Source organism: Podarcis liolepis, assembly GCF_965112155.1.
Source record: "Podarcis liolepis genome assembly, chromosome: 2".
Classification (NCBI taxonomy): domain Eukaryota; kingdom Metazoa; phylum Chordata; class Lepidosauria; order Squamata; family Lacertidae; genus Podarcis; species Podarcis liolepis.
In genome coordinates this window covers 63,404,754-63,422,427 of record NC_139555.1, presented here as the reverse complement: position 1 = coordinate 63,422,427, position 17,674 = coordinate 63,404,754, and the positions used below count along the sequence as shown (strand labels likewise).

At 43.2% G+C, this 17,674-nt stretch overlaps 1 protein-coding gene across 8 annotated transcripts; it reads right to left on the bottom strand.

Moving 5' to 3' along the window:
• Positions 1-735: 735 nt before the first annotated feature.
• On the bottom strand, positions 736-16,101 carry LOC310699819 (cationic amino acid transporter 2-like). 8 transcript variants are annotated; one of them, XM_083488387.1, is made up of 13 exons: positions 14,357-14,403; positions 12,169-12,304; positions 11,929-12,057; positions 10,160-10,315; positions 8,690-8,858; positions 8,297-8,427; positions 7,750-7,972; positions 6,733-6,869; positions 5,270-5,372; positions 4,298-4,440; positions 3,504-3,670; positions 2,942-3,050; positions 736-2,060 (listed from the first exon to the last, which is right to left on the bottom strand). In XM_083488387.1, exons 1-13 carry the CDS (start codon positions 14,393-14,395, stop codon positions 1,933-1,935), a joined length of 1,770 nt encoding a protein of 589 aa, XP_083344513.1. In that variant the 5' UTR covers positions 14,396-14,403; the 3' UTR covers positions 736-1,932. The 8 variants fall into 8 exon arrangements, with proteins under 8 accessions (XP_083344513.1, XP_083344514.1, XP_083344509.1 ...); XM_083488388.1 differs by having other exon boundaries at positions 12,178-12,304; XM_083488383.1 differs by lacking the exon at positions 14,357-14,403 and adding an exon at positions 15,949-16,101 and having other exon boundaries at positions 11,929-12,304.
• Positions 16,102-17,674: the final 1,573 nt, after the last annotated feature.

Below are 17,674 nucleotides of genomic sequence, written 5' to 3'. Positions count from 1 at the left end.
GACATAAATATCTAAGGTGAAATTAAAGGTCACACTATGGTGAACAACTCCTTGTTGCAAGTATTGCAGCTGGCCAGATGGAACGATCCTCCTTTCCCTCGCACTCCTGGGTACAGGTGGAGGCAGGGGAAATTCCTTTTTAGCAAGCAAAGCAGGGCTTTCTCTGACTGGACTCAATGAAGTGAATCCCGCCCCTATTTCTTATCTGGATTTCCATTTGACCAGATCAAAAAAGAGCCTTCAGATATATATTTTTCAGAATTTAAAAACTGATTTGTTATAAACTCTCTCTCTCTCTCTCTCGGTTTTCTGTGTCGCTGGCTTCATGCACACTAAATGAGAAACCACACATACAGATTCTAATGGTCTAAAACAAACCATTAGGATCATCAAAATTTGGCAAGTGTTGTAGAATGACACCTGAACGCACCCAAAGTCAGTATTTGTAATGGTATTGAGCATGAATAGAACAGAAGGTTAAATGGTAGCAATATATTTGCTCATTAACTGATGGGGCAATGGTTACAAAAAATACAGGAAAAACTTTTTGGCACATCACAAGCAACAGACTGAAGTAAATAATGGCATGTTGCACCACCATTCTGCGAGTAACTTCGGGAAAACCTGTGACACTTAAGCACGTGCAACAACCTGCTTTTGAGCAAATTAGTTCGTGCGCAAGCATGATTCAATAAATAAGCTGTGACTTTTATCAATTAATTGTAAGATAATAAATGATAACAACAATAAAAGTTCCTTTTTATTAGTTTTAGATGAGTGAAAATGGGGAATTTGAAACAGATGGTCTAAACAAAGTTTGTCGCAACTTTAGCATTGTTTGCTCCCAAACCCCAAGGAATGCACAACTACAGACACTTCTGCGGGATAAAGCGCATTTCAAATTTCAGCAAGCAAAACTGGGTGAGCAGTAGAAGACAGAGGTCTGTTGTGCATAAACTTGGGATAAACTACAGTGCCCAGCTTTGCCCTCTCTGGAACATGAGGAAGAGCAGATCCCCCTCTTTTTCAGGTATGTCCAGTCAGGATTTTGCTAAGCCTCACTGGAAAGTGGTAGCCCTAGGAAAGACCCGCTGCCAGGTATTGGCCGGGTCTGCCATCCATTTGATTGCCTTTATGAAGTGTGTGTATTTGGTACGGGGCTCTGGATGGAGTTCCCTTTGGGTATTCAGCTTCCCCCATGTGATTAGAATCACAGGAGGGAGTGAGGGGATGTGGCCCATCAGAGGTGTCTCTGCTGCCAGCTCAGCTACCCTCCATGCCTTGGAAGGCCAATGCCAACTGGGCAGCAGGGAAACTTCCTGAATAGCTTATAAACCTGCACAACCAGATGTGCCACTGTTATTGCCATTATCCCCACATTGCAGATTTGGGGAGGCGAGGAGCAAAGCTGTGGGAACTGCAGCTTGTCTAACGAAACCATGCTAAATGGGGGTACAGAACAAGATCCACTTGTGCAATGGGACTTCTCCCCATTAAACCTGTTCTGTGGCTTCCCCAAACCCTGCAGAGCAGTTTTAGGGGGTGGGGGGAAAGTCCTGTTGCACCAATGAACCTTGTTCCATTCATCCAATAACTCAGCTTGTTGGTGAACTCAGCCACGATGCTACACCTGCTCAGCCAATGGATATGAATTGCATGCATTACTTAACTGAGTATCCAATTATTTGTTTCGCTCAAGAGTAGCCTTCCTCAACCTCATACCTTCCAGGTGTTTTGGACTACAACTCCCATTAATCCCGGCACGTATAGCTGCACTGGCCAGAGCTGATGGGAGTTGTTGCCCAAAACATCTGGAGAGCACCAGGTTGGAATGCTATAAATAGACACATCTCTAGATAGTTAAGGGAAGGGTGAAATCCCATTCTTATGAAGTCCTTTCACCAGGGAAGATAGTTGCTCCACACCACAGAGTTATTTTTCCCAGGTGACAGCTGGATCCATGTCACTTGTTGCCTGCTTTGTCTTCTCTGGGGATGGATCTTGGTGGCTGGATCTCTCTGCACTGTGGTGGATCCCGTAGCCAAAGTAAATTAGGAAGCCTACAGCACATAAGAGGACAAGGTGAACCAACAATGCCCCAGATAGGCCCTCCCCCTCGCAAATATATCCGTATTAGAGAAAGCTCCTTCATTTGAAATCACATCAGGACATTTAGCTCAGGTTAGCCAACTTGGTGCCCTATGGATGTTTTGGACTACAGCTCCCGTCAGCCCCACCAGCATGGGCAATGCCAGGGGATTATGGGAGTTGTAGTCCACAAAGTCTGGAGGGCACCCTGTTGGCTACCCCTGATTTAGCCTACAGATGAAATGCTCTTCTGTAACTGTCATTTTCTAGGTATAAATTCCTTCACCGACTAAGTCACACATAAATGGATTTAATTTGATTTCTCTTAGTTACTCAGCACTTGCTGACTGGCTTGCCTTGTTGAACATCTGAACTATCTCTGTTGAAAAGCACTGTATTTGAGGCAATGCAGTGTGATGTGACAGCTCTAGAATTAGATCAATGGTGGACCATTTAAACACATCAGTTTTATATAATTTACATACCCTGCTGCTTGGCTGCACCTCAGGTCTGCTACAGTGCTGATACTGTAGTCATCAAGTGACCAGCAGGTATGCATGAACCAATTCCATGAGAAGGAGCAAAATATTAGAAAATGCAATGGTTGGTTCAGCAGCTAGACCAGCATCTTTGCTGCCGTGCTGCCTAATCCTGGCAAAAGAAGGAAGGGTAGGGGGTCCAAACACACCCACCGTGGTGGTCAGGGCACTGCCAAACCTGATGCCCATCTTGTATTAGTCCGGATACGAGCTAGGTAGCACTGCCTTATAATAAATTCAGAAGACACTTACTTTCCAAATCATTATTATTTCCTGAAGTTCCCTGAATTGTGGCACATTTCTTAAAGGCTTACCAATAGCCATCCACACCATGTACCGAAGCCAGGTGTCACCGCTGAGTTGGACCATTAGGTAGCTATTGACCAGGACACTGAGGATGGGCAAGAATGGCTGACAGGGAACCTAAACGAGTGCAGAGGTATTTTGAGATTAGACATTAACGGTACAAAAAGAATATTATTCCCTTGGTAACTCTGAGAGAGCATGCAAGGAGAAAAGTACCCCCACACCTGGAGTGCTGTGCCCAGTTTACCGCAATTTAAGGAGGATATTGGCAAGCTGGCATGCACACACGCGCACGCGCGCACACACACACACAATACACAGGCTGCATTGGGAAGGACAATGAGGAGCAGATAAACAGCCCTCAGGTCAGAAGCAAAGGTGGTAAGAAGTGGATCTCACCCCACAGAGAAAACCCCCTGTTGACAGGTATTTCTCTGCACACCCTTATAGTGCAATCCTGTGTGTTGAGTTACTCCCAGGTAGATGCATGCTTCCCGTGAACATCCACAACACGTCAAACATAGTCATGAGGCTTGCTAGGCAGTGTCAATTATGAAGTCTCTTCCTTACCGTGAAGTCTGCTGTCTTCTGGCTGTGCGGCTGCCTCCAGATGATTAGGGACACCACCAGAATCCCCAGGAAGAGGAGAACAAGGCAGGTGACACACCAGGCACCTCCAGATAACAAACATGGCAGTCCTGCTGTGCTCAGCACACATGTGATGCAGACTAGGACAGCTGGAGAGAAAATGGACTCTGAAAACCATGCTGTGAGGAAGCAGGGGGCATCTTCCTGGAACAAAAGACCACCCCATGCACCACAAGAAGTGCACTGGAAGAGAACTAATCAAAAAGGCAAGGCTCAGTTGACCGGATAATGTTATGAACCGGTTATTTGTGCTTGTTTCAAGTGAGGTCTGTAATAACTAAGCAGGGCGATTCTTTATAGTTAACAGCTCCTTGCTTGGTTTCACCCTGCTCCCTTAACTTCAAGACCTCATTTCTTATTTTTCCAATCTGAAGTACAATTTCCACATCAGTTTGTGATTTCTTTCGTTACACCCTCATGAAAGTTCACCTGCATTTTTCAGTGAGAATTTTCTTCTAATAGTAACTTTTTAAATGCAAAGTTGCCTCATAGACACATTTTTTACAAAGCACATTTTCCTAATATTTTTATTTTCCATTACCTAATGCATTGGTGTATACATTACTTGGTCATTGCATAACTTGTATACACTGCAAAATTCAAAGAAGTGCAAATTTTTACAGCGGCCAGGTATCATTTCCCAAAGCTTGAATCAGGCAAGTTTGCCTGTAAATGCAAACTGCATTCCCCCCTCCAACTGATGCTCCAATACTCACCAATGACAAGCACAGAATGGGACACTAATGTGGAGGAACTCTGGTTCGGGATCATCTGAGGATGGATGAGGAGGTCCACCCAAGGTATTCTGCTTCGGCCTTTCTTTTCTGGTGGGCCAAGGGAGCTGGGATCAGGTTGGTACCTGCAAAGCAAGTTAAACATCAATGAACACATCAGTTAGTATCTGCCTTTTGTCCAGATTGCTTTGTCAGTGGAATCTGCAGCATCCCTGGCTGACGGTAGAAGTGGTCTTGGCAGTGCAAGGTTTCCAAGAATGTCCAGCTCAAAGAAAGAAGGTAAAGATGACATTCACTCACATGCAACAAGATTCTGAACAAAGAGATGCCAAAGGAGGCCTTGCAGACTGTGCCTTGCAATTGAATAATCTCTTTTATGATGAATTGTTCTCTCTTCTTTTATCATCTACTTGTGCGTGTGGTTGAGAAATCCAAAGGCTGTTCCCAATGATATCTTACTAGTTTCAAGGAGATAATTGCTACAAAGCAGACGAAACAGCTGCTAAACAATTGCATCACTGTCAGTATGGCAAGGGCGTGCCCTGAATTAATGCCATGGCCGTTTAAAATGTGTAAAATAGAAGCTAGTCTAGTATGGTTTGAAATTCTACCCAGCCAATTTTGATTTCCCCTGCATTTCATCAGGGGTAGCCTGTTGGAGATCTCATGAGTGCAGACAGTGTTGATAATAGAAAGAGCCGCAGACATGTATTCTAGATTAACTAATCTGGAATAAAGATTGCCCTGCTTCCATTTTCACCATAGCTACCTCAGAAGCCAGCTCCAGAAGGTGTTTTATTTATCCTACAATAGGTGGAGGATCTTTTTAAAAAAAAGTAAAACAGACCAATGAAGCTACTTCTCTGGAATGACATTTATATTACAATGGGATGTTGTCATGATGAGCACTCCATATCTGCATCAGAGAGAAATAAATAATGAACAACTCATTACCTGAGGAGAAGCACACAGACAGCTACTAGTGTGTAGGCCAGCAATGTCCCAATGGACATCATATCAATCAAGGCCCTCAGATCAAAAAGGAAAGCCATTAAACCTGTGAGAAGAAGGAAGAGGGCCTGTAGAAAACACCACCAAATATTTTCTGCTAATTCTTGTAGCCTTGTAGATGAAGATATGGTCTCCTGCAGAAACCCTTTCCCAGAGAGCTTCCCTCCCGTCAAGGAGAGTACAGGTCTGGCGACCTCCTTTCAACGAGGGGATCAGGGACTGGGTGGAGGAGGAATGGTGGAGACTGCCTCCCCATCCTGACCCTCCCAAGGAGGAAGAAGAGGAAGACAGTATAGATTTACAACAGTGGTTTCTGGGACATCATAGCTCAGAGGCAGATGAGGGGAAAAGCTGGGAAATAATGGGAGAGGAGGAGGAGGAGGCACAATCGGAACAGCAGCTGGCTGGCACGGTATCATTAGAAAGCATCCCAGCCCCTCCCTCTCCCAGAACCCGGAAAGCCTTAAAAGTAGGAGAGCAACGAGCTCAAAGACAGAGGGCAGCACACGTAGAAGTGACGAATGAGGAAGTGGGTGAGACGGGGGGCGGGGTGGAGATTTACTTGGGACATCACCATTATCCAAGAGGCTGGGTTCTATAGCCTCTCTCTGTAAATACTGAATAAAAAAGGACGGTAGGAAACTTTTCCTCGTCTTTCTGCTTTCTGGGCAATAAATTTTTTTAAAGCAGCAGCAACAACAACAACAACAACAACAACAACAACAACAACAACAATAATAATAATAATTTATTATTTGTACCCCGCCCATCTGGCTGGGTTTCCCCAGCCACTCTGGGCGGCTTCCATAGAAACCCAAAAACACTAAAATATCATACATTAAAAACTTCCCTGAACAGGGCTGCCTTAAGATGTCTTCTGAATGTCAGGTAGTTGTTTATCGTTTTGACATCTGATGGGAGGGCGTTCCACAGGGCGGGCGCCACTACCGAAAAGGCCCTCTGCCTGGTTCCCTGTAGCTTTGCTTCTCGCAATGAGGGAACCGCCAGAAGGCCCTCAGCGCTGGACCTCAGCGTCCGGGCAGAACGATGGGGGTGGAGACGCTCCTTCAGGTATACTGGGCCGAGGCCAGTAGTGCTTTCAAGTAGGGAAAACCAATATGGTGCCTTCCAGATGTTTATTGACTCCAAATCCCATCATCCCTGACAACTGACCACAGTGAATGGTGCTGATGGGAATTGGAGTCCAACAACATCTGGAGGACACAACATTGACCATACTTGCTTTGGACTATGTGTGCACCCAAATATGACCCAGCAGGGGTCTTCTTAGGTTCCTTATTTCATATTTAAACTAGATCAAGTCCAAAGTAGGATTCTTAGTCCATTGTCTACTGGCAGGTTCATTCTGAGGTCTAATTAATGTTAGAGCCTTTTTCCATGCATACCTGCAACAGCTCCAGACACCAGAGTTGCAATCACTGGGCTCTGTCGGCTGCTCACTTTGGCCAAAGATTGGAAGAGGAGTCCATCCCTGGCCATAGCAAATAAAATCCGTGGCATCGGGAACATAGAACCTAGCAAGCTACACAAGAAGGCAGAGAAAGTGAAGAAAATTCTCAAGATCATAGCTTCTTCTTCCTTTTCTTTACCCGACTCTTGTACAACAAGATGTGCAAGAGACCTTGCATTACACACAATAAAGCAGACCTTTATCAAGCATAGAGAACACATTTCCAGGATCTACCTGGTGCTTCAGTCGAAATGAGTCTTACAACTATTAATTGCTATTATCAAAGTGGTGTAGATCTGTAGATCTTGAGGTCAAACCAATGCCTTAGGAGTTCATTGTACCCCAAAGCTCCATCTCTGCTCATGAGTGAAATCACGCTTGCACCTTGGTAGCTGGTGCACAAAACATGCCTGACACACAAAGAGATGTTATGATTATCATCATCATAAAACAGAAATCTTTATGACCCAGAGGACCAGAGCTTTGTAGAAAGAGGATCCAAGGGCAGACATGATAGTAGAGTTTTATGAAATTATGAATTATATATAGAGAGAAAATGAGAGAGGGAAGATTACTGTGTTTTTCCCTTATAATACTAGTGTGTGGGGTCAGCTAATTACACTGATCCAAAAGGTACAAAAGGTACCATTAATTTATAAAACTTACTGCCGCAGGATACAGTGACAGCCCTGGAAGTGAATTAGATGACTTCATAGAGCATCAGTCTATCAAGGTCAATTAGTCATCATGTTAGATAAACAGAACCTCTAAATATCACTAATTGGGGAGCAAACAGTGGGGAAGAGGTGTGTTGCTTCTATGCTCTGTATATGAGCTTCCTGGAAGCATCTCTCTGGCCTCTGCTGGAAACAGACTGTTGGTCTGATCCAGCAACATTCTTCTTATATTCTTAAAATGCAAGCATGGGGAAAATTGCACATCCTGTCCTTACCTGGTGGTCAGAGCACAGAGAGACCCCACAGCCACAGCATATTTGGCCATGCTCCATCCATTGTATTCAAAAGCCACTGGCAGAGGGCTCATGGTGTCCAAAAGGTGGTAAGGCATCATCAGGGTCAAGGCAGCTGAAACACCGGAATAGGCTAAGAAGCAGATGAGCAGAGAGAGAACAATCCCCATTGGGATGGCTTTTGTGGGGTTCTTTACTTCTTCCCCTAGTAAACATAAACACACATCATTCTGAAATCCACACATTGTCTCACACGAGTATGGTTAACTTGTCACTGTAGAGATTAAGCAAAGATTTACGTGGTGCTTCGGTTATTCCAAAAGGATTGCCTGTGGGTTTCTGTTCCAACAACAGCAATGCCTAAGTCACAACACATTCCACTCCTCTTAGGAGGGGAAATGGACACAGGAGAGCTTTAATAACAACTGGCTCCCTTGTGAGGTGAATAGATATTTTCTCCTTTCTTTATTAGCTGCCAGATGGGGTTATCAGTCATGGACATTTTGTATTTGTCTCCTTTCTTGCTTACCTGTAGTCGCAATGCAGTCAAACCCAATGAAAGCATAGAAGCAGGTAGCAGCTCCAGCTAAGGTCCCACTGAAGCCATAGGGCATGAACCCTCCAGCCCCAAAGTCCCAAGTTCCATTGTCAGATTGGTTCCTGTCAAGGAAGGTGACATAAAGGAAGTCAATGTCAGAAGAATCTGATTGGATATAGTTGGTAGACAGGTACAGCAAAGGAGGCAGGAAAATGGTGGGTGGACATGGATCCGTCCTACCGTTAGGCAAAGTCAGGTAGCTGTTTAGGGATTTCCTGAAAGGACAGCAAATAGATATTTAAATAATTTGTAACCTCTGTAGAAATATAACCCGCGTGGCCTGTGTTTACTGCAGCCCAAGAGCTTGTGTGGCCATTCTCTTACCTAAATCTGAGGGCAGCAGTCATTAACAGATCATTCTTGCTCATCTTCCAATTCTTCAGGTCCCCTTTGATAAATCCACTTATTATAATGAATAGAAGGACAAGCACATTGACAGCTGTGAAGACTTTATTCACTGTGGTGGATTCTTTTACCCCAACTGAGAGGAGACCTAAGGAGTCAACGGATACAATTTCTCATTGCTTGGGCCTCACAACTATTATGGATTGAGGCCTGAGGCAGTGTCCTTTGCAAAGTACAGTAGATATGAGCAATTGCTTGTACCATATGGAAAATCTGAGAGCAGGGGTGTTTCCCATCCTTACCTGAACTTGCCAAGAATTGAATATTAGACCTTCTGCATGGAAAGAAGAAGAAGAGAAGAGTTTTGGATTTGATATCCCGCTTCATCACTACCTGAAGGAGTCTCAAAGCGGCTAACATTCTCCTTTCCCTTCCTCCCCCACAACAAACACTCTGTGAGGTGAGTGGGGCTGAGAGACTTCAGAGAAGTGTGACTAGCCCAAGGTCACCCAGCAGCTGCATGTGGAGGAGCGGGGAAGTGAACCCGGTTCACCAGATTACAAGTCTACCGCTCTTAACCACTACACCACACTGGCTCCACAAAGCATGTCCTCTAGTCCTTTACTACTGGACTTTGCATGAAGATGGTCCCATGTTCAATTCTTGGCAAGCTCAGGTAAGGCTGAGAAAGACCCTAGCTTGAAACCATGGAGAACTGTTAAAGAACAAGTGGCAAGTCCAGCAGAAACAAGAAAGACAGCAACAGAGTAAATGCAAAAGACCTGTTGGTAGGGATGGGTGAATAGGCCAGTTTTGGTTTCTCTCAGTTTGTCATTTTTCCAATCTTAAATTCAGTTTGCCACATTCCCGCAAGTTTGCATATGTCTTTTAAGAAGAAATTCCCAGGAAAATTAATAAGCATTTCTGTGAGAATTTTTCCTACTATAAACATTTTTATATGCAATTTTATAGGCAATTTTCCCATATATAATGCATCTTGGATGTTATTGTCATTCATGCGTATTCATTTATACACACACATTGTTGTTCACATTACTTGGCTGGAGAACTGCACTGCAAAATTTGGATAAGTGTGAATTTCAAAGGATTGCTGTGCTCATGAATGGCTTCAGAAAGTGCAAATTGGGTATTGTTTCAGAATTGGGCTTATTGTGTCTGAAAATGTGAATTAGGTAAGCTAAATGCAAACCGAAGTCAATTTCTCCCCCGACCCTACCGTGGGTGACAATTACAGGGTTTGGAAACTATACTGAGATGCTACTATTATTCAAAACCAATTTGTCACAGTTGCATTAAGCCCATGGTGGGAAGGAAAAAACTCCTTGCATGTATAAAATTTAATGGGCAATCTCCAATAAAATTGGTACAGGGTGGGTTTCAAGGATCCTTACAATAGTAAAAATATAATAAAAATCAGTACAAGCATACCTGTCAGTAGGACAATGAGGCAAACAGCAAAGATATCAGGGTATTCAGCTAGTCCTGGAGAGGTCATGGCCATATGGGTGCTGAAAAAGGTGCTGATCCGTTTGCCCAGGAGCTCATCGAAAGTAGCACTCCATGCTCTGGCTACACTGGAGGTACCTGTAGAGAATCAGCCAGTTTAAAGATAACACTGCCAAATATGGGTACAGTACATCGAGCCTTAAAAATAAGGGATATTGCAGGGCCTATGTACTGTTCTATGTACACAGGTATAAAGTATCAGCTTTTCAAGGCTTATGGACCTCTGATGGTCCATGCAAAACAACAGCATTCTCAGGTATAAGATGTCCATTGTGTACTATGAAGCTGTACCCTTTTAGCACTCTCTTTCAAAGGAAGTATGTCAGCCTTAAACTGCTGTGTGGGCAGCACATACATTATATATGACACTACAAAGAGCATGTCTTTCTTCTTGCCTCCGTGCTCACCCATTTCACCCCTTGGCTGCATAATTCTTTTTCCTCATTCTGTCTTTTCATCTCAGTTTAGGGGGGGGGGCAGTTTTTACGCTCATCCTGCTTTTATAGGGAACACTGCATTTTTGACAGTCCAGACGACACATCACCTATGTTATGCCAAATAACAAGTACAAAATAAAAAGCTTAAGTGTGCTATCACTCAACCCACTTTTTTGCCAATTGGGAATGATGCACCCACCATGATTTGAACTTGCAGTGGAAGCTCTCCTATCATATAAGATCCCCTTAGAAGTCAAATGAGCAGCAACATTTAGCCATCAGACATTGATAGGATTTTATTTTATTATTCAAAACATTTCTATACTGACCTTCATTGGATCAGGACAGGTTACAAAATGTGTCAGATAAATATGTGTCTTAAATGACCACATTATTTGCAGTAAAAAAACACACCTCTCCATGAGAGATGTCCTGTCACTGTATCACATTGGAGGGTGGTCATCTTAAATAAGTATATACTAACCTATTCTCCTCTACTGCCATTTTGTATTCGCATATGGATTCTTCATGATTTTGTGCTAATCCTTATTTCAAATGAATAAATGACTGGCTGCCAATGATTGGTAGTGGAAGTTCTCGCGCCCATCACATTGCTGGAAAACCACAGACTAAATTCACTGAGGCCCAAAAGAAATAGGGGACCATTTCTTGACAGGAGATGCAGCATTTTTTTCCATCCACACCATGTGTAGTCTAGGGGTTGTGTTCAACATTGTGCTTAGGTGAACAGTCCGTCAGTGCAAGGATTTCTCCTGCAGCAGAACGTTCTCTCGTTCTCTCCCCTGAATTTGTTCTGCGGATTCTCCCAAGCCTCCAGAGAAGATCTGGGGATAGTGTGGGGGCACACATCCCCTTGCCCTGGCACTAATCCTTGAACTAACAGAAAAAGTTAGTTGAATGCCACCCAAGTTTTCCAGTGATGAAATGGGCATGAGTGAATGTGGTTGTCTGAACCATTCAGATGAAGCTGACTTAGACCCTTCTCTTGACTGTCAACAGTGCTCCAGGGATTAAGAATGGGACCTTTCACAGCCTTACTGGAAATACCAGAGTCTGAACCTGGAACCTTTTGCATGCATAACACATGCTCTGAGCTACAAATTCAACTCACATCAACTTTTTTTAAAAAAAGTTCTGCCTGCCTAGTTATTATTTCTTAGGCCCATCTCTTTGGCTTATCAATGAAACCACACTGTAGATGTCAAAACACAGAAGCCCAAAACTTGTTTATACCAATTATATAGGAGAGCAGCAGGTTCCAACCAGTGACGAATGCCCACAGCTCTCCAACTGTTACATAGCTGTAGAGATAAGCTGATCCGGTCAAAGGCACCCGGGCTCCAAACTCAGCATAACACAATCCTGCCAGGATGGACACCAGAGCAGCAATCAGAAAGGAAATGATGATACTGGGGCCCGCGCTGGTCTTGGCTACTTCCCCTGCCAAGAGATACACCCCTGCACCCAAAGTACTGCCCACACCCAGAGCCACTAAGTCCGAGGTGGAAAGGCAGCGACGCAAGTTCGATTCTCTACAGGCACCGGCTGTTATTCTTTTTCTACGGGAAACCATTTGATAGAAGGAGAGCACGGAATCCGAGATCGACATCTGAAAAAGAAAGAATCCAGAGAGATCATAAACAGTGGTGTGACTATAAAAACAGTAACAACATCAGCAAACCTTCCTGACAATCTGCCTCAGCTGTGGTTTGGACTGGATGACCTTTGAGGTCCATGAGAATGAAATAGCAAGCAGAATATCCCTCCAGCAAGCATATTCTTCACTGTCTAAAACGCAATACTCTCCAATGGCTGAAACTCTTTCTTCAGAGAAACGGCACTATCATGAGTTAATGGCATTATCATCAGGGGTTCAGTTCAGACCATCGCAGGGTGACTTTTCCCCAATGATATTAACTAACATGCAACTAATTCAAGGACCAGCCGGTCACCCATAGTCTTCAATAGCAAAATGGTTTTGATTCATGATCTATACAGGCTCTGAATGATTGATTCCCTGTGCACTTAGACTGAAACATGACTTTCCTTGTGGTGGAAAGGAAAGGAGGAGGAAAAAATTACTCTGAACCCACAAAACTAGAGCAGATTTATCCGTTCTGCTTCCAGCTCTACATCCCTGAAACAGTAGTACTCTGTAGGTAATCCTTCATACAGTTCAGAGTTCAATGGGACAAACTTCCTGGGAATTAAGTTTTCTTAAGTACAATCTAAACATATTTCAGCTTTTGGATACCCCTGGCTATGGCTTTCAGACTAAAGCTCTTCCCACAACACTTGCCACCTTAATATCATTTCACATTGGCTGTGAAAAATGTGCTACATTCCTATCTTCTACATGTTACTTCTAGGACCTCCCTGCAACTTTGGATCCAAGAGGCTGTTCCTCTGCAAATCTGATAATCTGCTGCTTATAGCTTTCTGTGAGTCTGGAGGCTGACAACAAAGCAATTCACTATGAACAGTCATAGTGTTATACAGTCATATTTGCAGTCATATGAAAAGGTTAGTTGTTCACATGGCTTGCATATTCTTTAGGGTTTAGAGTAGGGGCAACTGATCCTGTGCCCTCCAGATGTTGGACTCCATCTTGCACCGTCCATGGCATTGGTCATATCGTCTAGGGCTGATGGGAGATGTAGCCCAACAATATTTGGAGGATACCACATTGACTACCACTGAATTAAAGTTGCTGGGTGACCCAGTAGAATCTTGAGCTGTTGCTTCACACATCTTAGAAACACAATGACTACTACACTCCAGTTCATCCATGCTCAGAACCCGCCACCCATCTTTGGATCTGCATCACCACCACTACCAACATAAACGGGTACTTTTCAATTTGGAGCCGGTATTATTACCCTGCACCTGAAAAATAACACCCAAGTCCTCCTAGATAAATTATAGTAGCACTAGCTAAAGGCTATATCCCACCCATATATGAGGTGGAAGGGAGGAGACAGACAAATGAAGGCAATTAGCAGAGAGTTAAGGAGCTAAGGAAATTCGTTCTCTGTTGCAAATTGGCAGGACAACTCATTACTCCTGAAAATCGCTGGTTTGGTATATGAGCAGGCTCCAGGGCCAATCCACAATGCAGAGCACTAACCACTATACGATCACAGCTGCTCCAAAGCCAATTCAAAACATTTTTCTGCCCAAGACGAAGGACAAGATGGCACCCTCACCATTCCATGCACAGAAGCCAGTTGGTCTGGCTTCTTTCATTACTGAATTTTATTTCTGTAATGGCTAGTTCTGAGAGTTTGGGACAGGCCAACACTTGTCTTCCAACGCAAGAGAATTACCAGGAGGAACACCTAAGGAGCTGCAGTCACTGTCCCTCAGCATGTGTTGCCTGAGGTGGTTGGTGTACTCTAACAGAAGAGCTGGCACATAACTGGGGACTGGAGCCACTGGAGTGGAGAAATCAAATGAGATGAGACATGGTGCTGACCATATCATTCCTTCATATATTACACACCACAGATTCTGCCTAATGTTCCAGAAACTCAGAATAGACTTGAGTTTTGAGTTAGATAACATAACTGGCGGCCAGCCTAGAAAGAAAGGTGAATGGGTGGGAGGACAGAGGCCAATGAAGTCTCAAAGGGAAGGTAATCCATAGTTACAGAGCACCCACAGAGAAAAGTCTGGGAAGAAATGTCCCCAGAACACACATTTGCCTCTTGGGACATAGCATTCTAACAGTGAACTTCAGACTGTTCCGCATTGTAATGCATCTGTGAGGGAAAGTTCTCCAGCTTGCAGAATTCTGAACGTGGTTGTTTCAAAGCTGATTGCAGAGGGAGGAGAGCCGAGGGAAGTCCATTTGTATGACACTGGATGTCTCTTGGTACAAACTATTTCTCTAGCACTGTTCCTTAAACATATTGCTGTGGTGTACAATTTTAAATAAAAAGAATTTAAACTGTAAGGCAGCTCATGTCTTTCTTCTTCTTATTTTTATAAATATTTTTATTAATTTTTACAATTAAACAAAACCATCACATTAAAGTAAAAATAAAAACATAAAATAAGAAATTTCAAACAACTGTATTCACATAGTATTAAATCCATGTTTTGGAATTACTCAAATCCCTCGACTTCCCTCTACTCCAGTCTTCTTCAACCTCAGCCCTCCAGATGTTTTTGGCCTACAACTCCCATGATTCCTAGCTAGCAGGACCAGTGGTCAGGAATGATGGGAATTGTAGTCTCAAAACATCTGGAGGGCTGAGGTTGAAGAAGACTGGAGTAGAGGGAAGTCGAGGGATCCTTTGTATTGTCTTAATTTATGCATATCAATAACGTCTTTATCTTTGATTATCTCCAAATTTAAATATTCTCCATAATCTTACAAGTGTTTTAAAAATCCTACTAATGTATTAACTTCCTTACAATGATTTTGTACATAAGCAATAAACATTTTTCATTCTTTTTTATATTTGTTACGGTCTTGATTTCTAAGTTTCCCAGTTAATTTGGCCATTTCAGCATACTCCATTACTTTGATTAGGGCAGCTCATGTCTCTATGTTGTTCTTCCTGCCTCCTCTGTCAGATATTAAGTCTGGCTGTCCACGGAATGTCCATTGGCTATTGCCCCATGGGCTGGATGTGCACTGCATCCTAACCCTCCTGGGATTCCAGCTTAATTTGAAATCTGCCTAAAATCATTTCGTAGCTGGTTCTTGCAGTTTACTATCATTTTCCATTCATGCATTCCTTTCTTTAGCCCCACCCCCATCCCAATTTTGATGTGCATTATTATTCAGCTAACAGGTGTAACTGGCAAATCTGTGAGGCAATGCATGAACTTCCTCTTAGTATGTGGAACTAAAATGACAAGAAAGCATTTTCACCATAGATTACAACACAGCACCAACCAGGTGTTGCTTTTAAATCAACAAAATCATGCACTTACACTCGGGTCATTCATTTACAGTATCATTCACTTACCCTTCTCAGGATTTCCCTTTTCAAAACGTGCTTCTTCAGTACTCACTGTCGCTTGTTTTGGCTCTCTCAGTGAATCGTTCTCCTCTCTTGGAGGACACCTCGGTTCTACTCCAGCCCTTTTCCCGGTTCCTATGTTCAGTTTTTTTCTTCTCACATTTGTCACACTTTTGAAAACGGTGCTTTGCACACTTTTTGCACTTTTGCAGGGCAAAATTGAATTGCGAAAGCCTCTTGGCCACCACCCAGGCCCCAGTTTGTAAACTAATCTACTTACTTTTGCTCTTTTTCCAGACACTTGCACCAGCTCCATGCCGAGAGTCAGAAATGCAGGGAGGGAGGCAAATCCAGAGTCACTGTGTAGGTTTGTTTCTGCCTCATTTGAATGTATTTCATAAGATGTGGAGCCCAACCTTCTTTCTCTCCGACCACCCACCTCTGCCCTCCTCTCCCCACTTTGGTCATGGGGAACCTATGCAGATTTCCACCCCATCCCCAACAGTTTCCAAATCACTCCTGCGGCTGCATGCAAATTCAAAGTGGCTCAGTGCTCTGCTGGAAAGCTTTAATTGACATTTGAGGATTGCCCAGGCTGGCGGGACATAGGGGCTCCCATCCCTTTTGAACAAATTTGTCCTCTCTCCATCTTCTTTTCTCTCCGCCTTGGTTCCCCTTGGCATATAGAGGGTGAGGCCTTTGAGAATGTGAATGGAAGCATTTGGCAGGATACATGCAAGGAGTGGAGTTGAGGCATTAAGCAAAATAGGATCAAGTAAATTTTAAAAAGGAGGAAAGGGCATTGGGGTAGGGATGGGCCGATCTGCCATTTTTATTTTTCCAGTTTCTTATTTTCCTAATCTTTTTCGTATCAGTTCAATGATGTTGTTGTTCTTGTTCTTGTTTTTAAACGCCCTTATCTGGCACTTCAAAGTTCATTTCACTCAGAGTAACAACAACAATTCTGGTATTTCAAAATAGTGGCCTTTGCCCACTTGGTAGGTTTTGGATATATCTTGGTAGGCTTTCTATATATCGATCAGGATACATTTCTAAGGGTGAGGAACCACATATTATTTTTGTTGCAGTTACTTTGAAGTTTCCCATTTTGCTTTCCACAAAATGAAAGGCTGCCTGCCTTGGAAATATATACCGGATAATGACCCCTGCCGGCACCTACCCATGTAGAATGAGCAAACATGTCTCAGCACATGACTGGATACACCTGAAGACTGTCTTCCCATATGATTGTACGTTGTGTGCATCCCCCATATGAAGGGCAGTATGTGGCTGAAGGATCAGAGGTGTTCAATTGGGCTCCTCACTAATACATTTTAGGATTGTAGCCTTGATTGGTCTTTCGTCAGGCTCCCAGGGCTCTTGAATCAAACTCTAAAGTATACTATTTTAAACTGAAAGGTGTTCGTTTGGGAGTATAGCTGTAATTGCTGTAGCATAACAGTTGTTCCAACTTTCAGCATGTTATGTTTGGTGGCCAAGCTGTGGTAGAATGCTGTTAATAAGGCACAGCTTTGAGGCCAATATTTTGTTTTGCTTTCTAGAGGGCAGTCTGAAAACGTGTGCAGTTATTCACAAAGCACTGATTGTCTCGCACATTCATCTCACACAAGTCCCCCCATCACACAGCAGATTATGTCAACAAATATGAGTATCACCCCAGCCAATGAAAGCAAAAAGAAACTGTGGAATGCCTTGTGAAACTGCATCAGAGTTAACCAACGTGTTGGTCTCGCAAAAGGGGGAGACAATGCTTTGCTTATTTTACAAGTGATGATTTCTTCTTTCTTTTTCTTTTTTAAATGATATTTATTAGAAGTTTAAAAATTACAGGAAAAAAGAAAAAAAGAAAACAACAAAAACAATTTTTAACAGGACATACATTACAATACATAGAGAAAAGAGAACATAAAAAACAATACAACAATACAACAATACAGCAAAAAAGAGCAATAACATTAAAACACACATCCATATTCCATATCTTT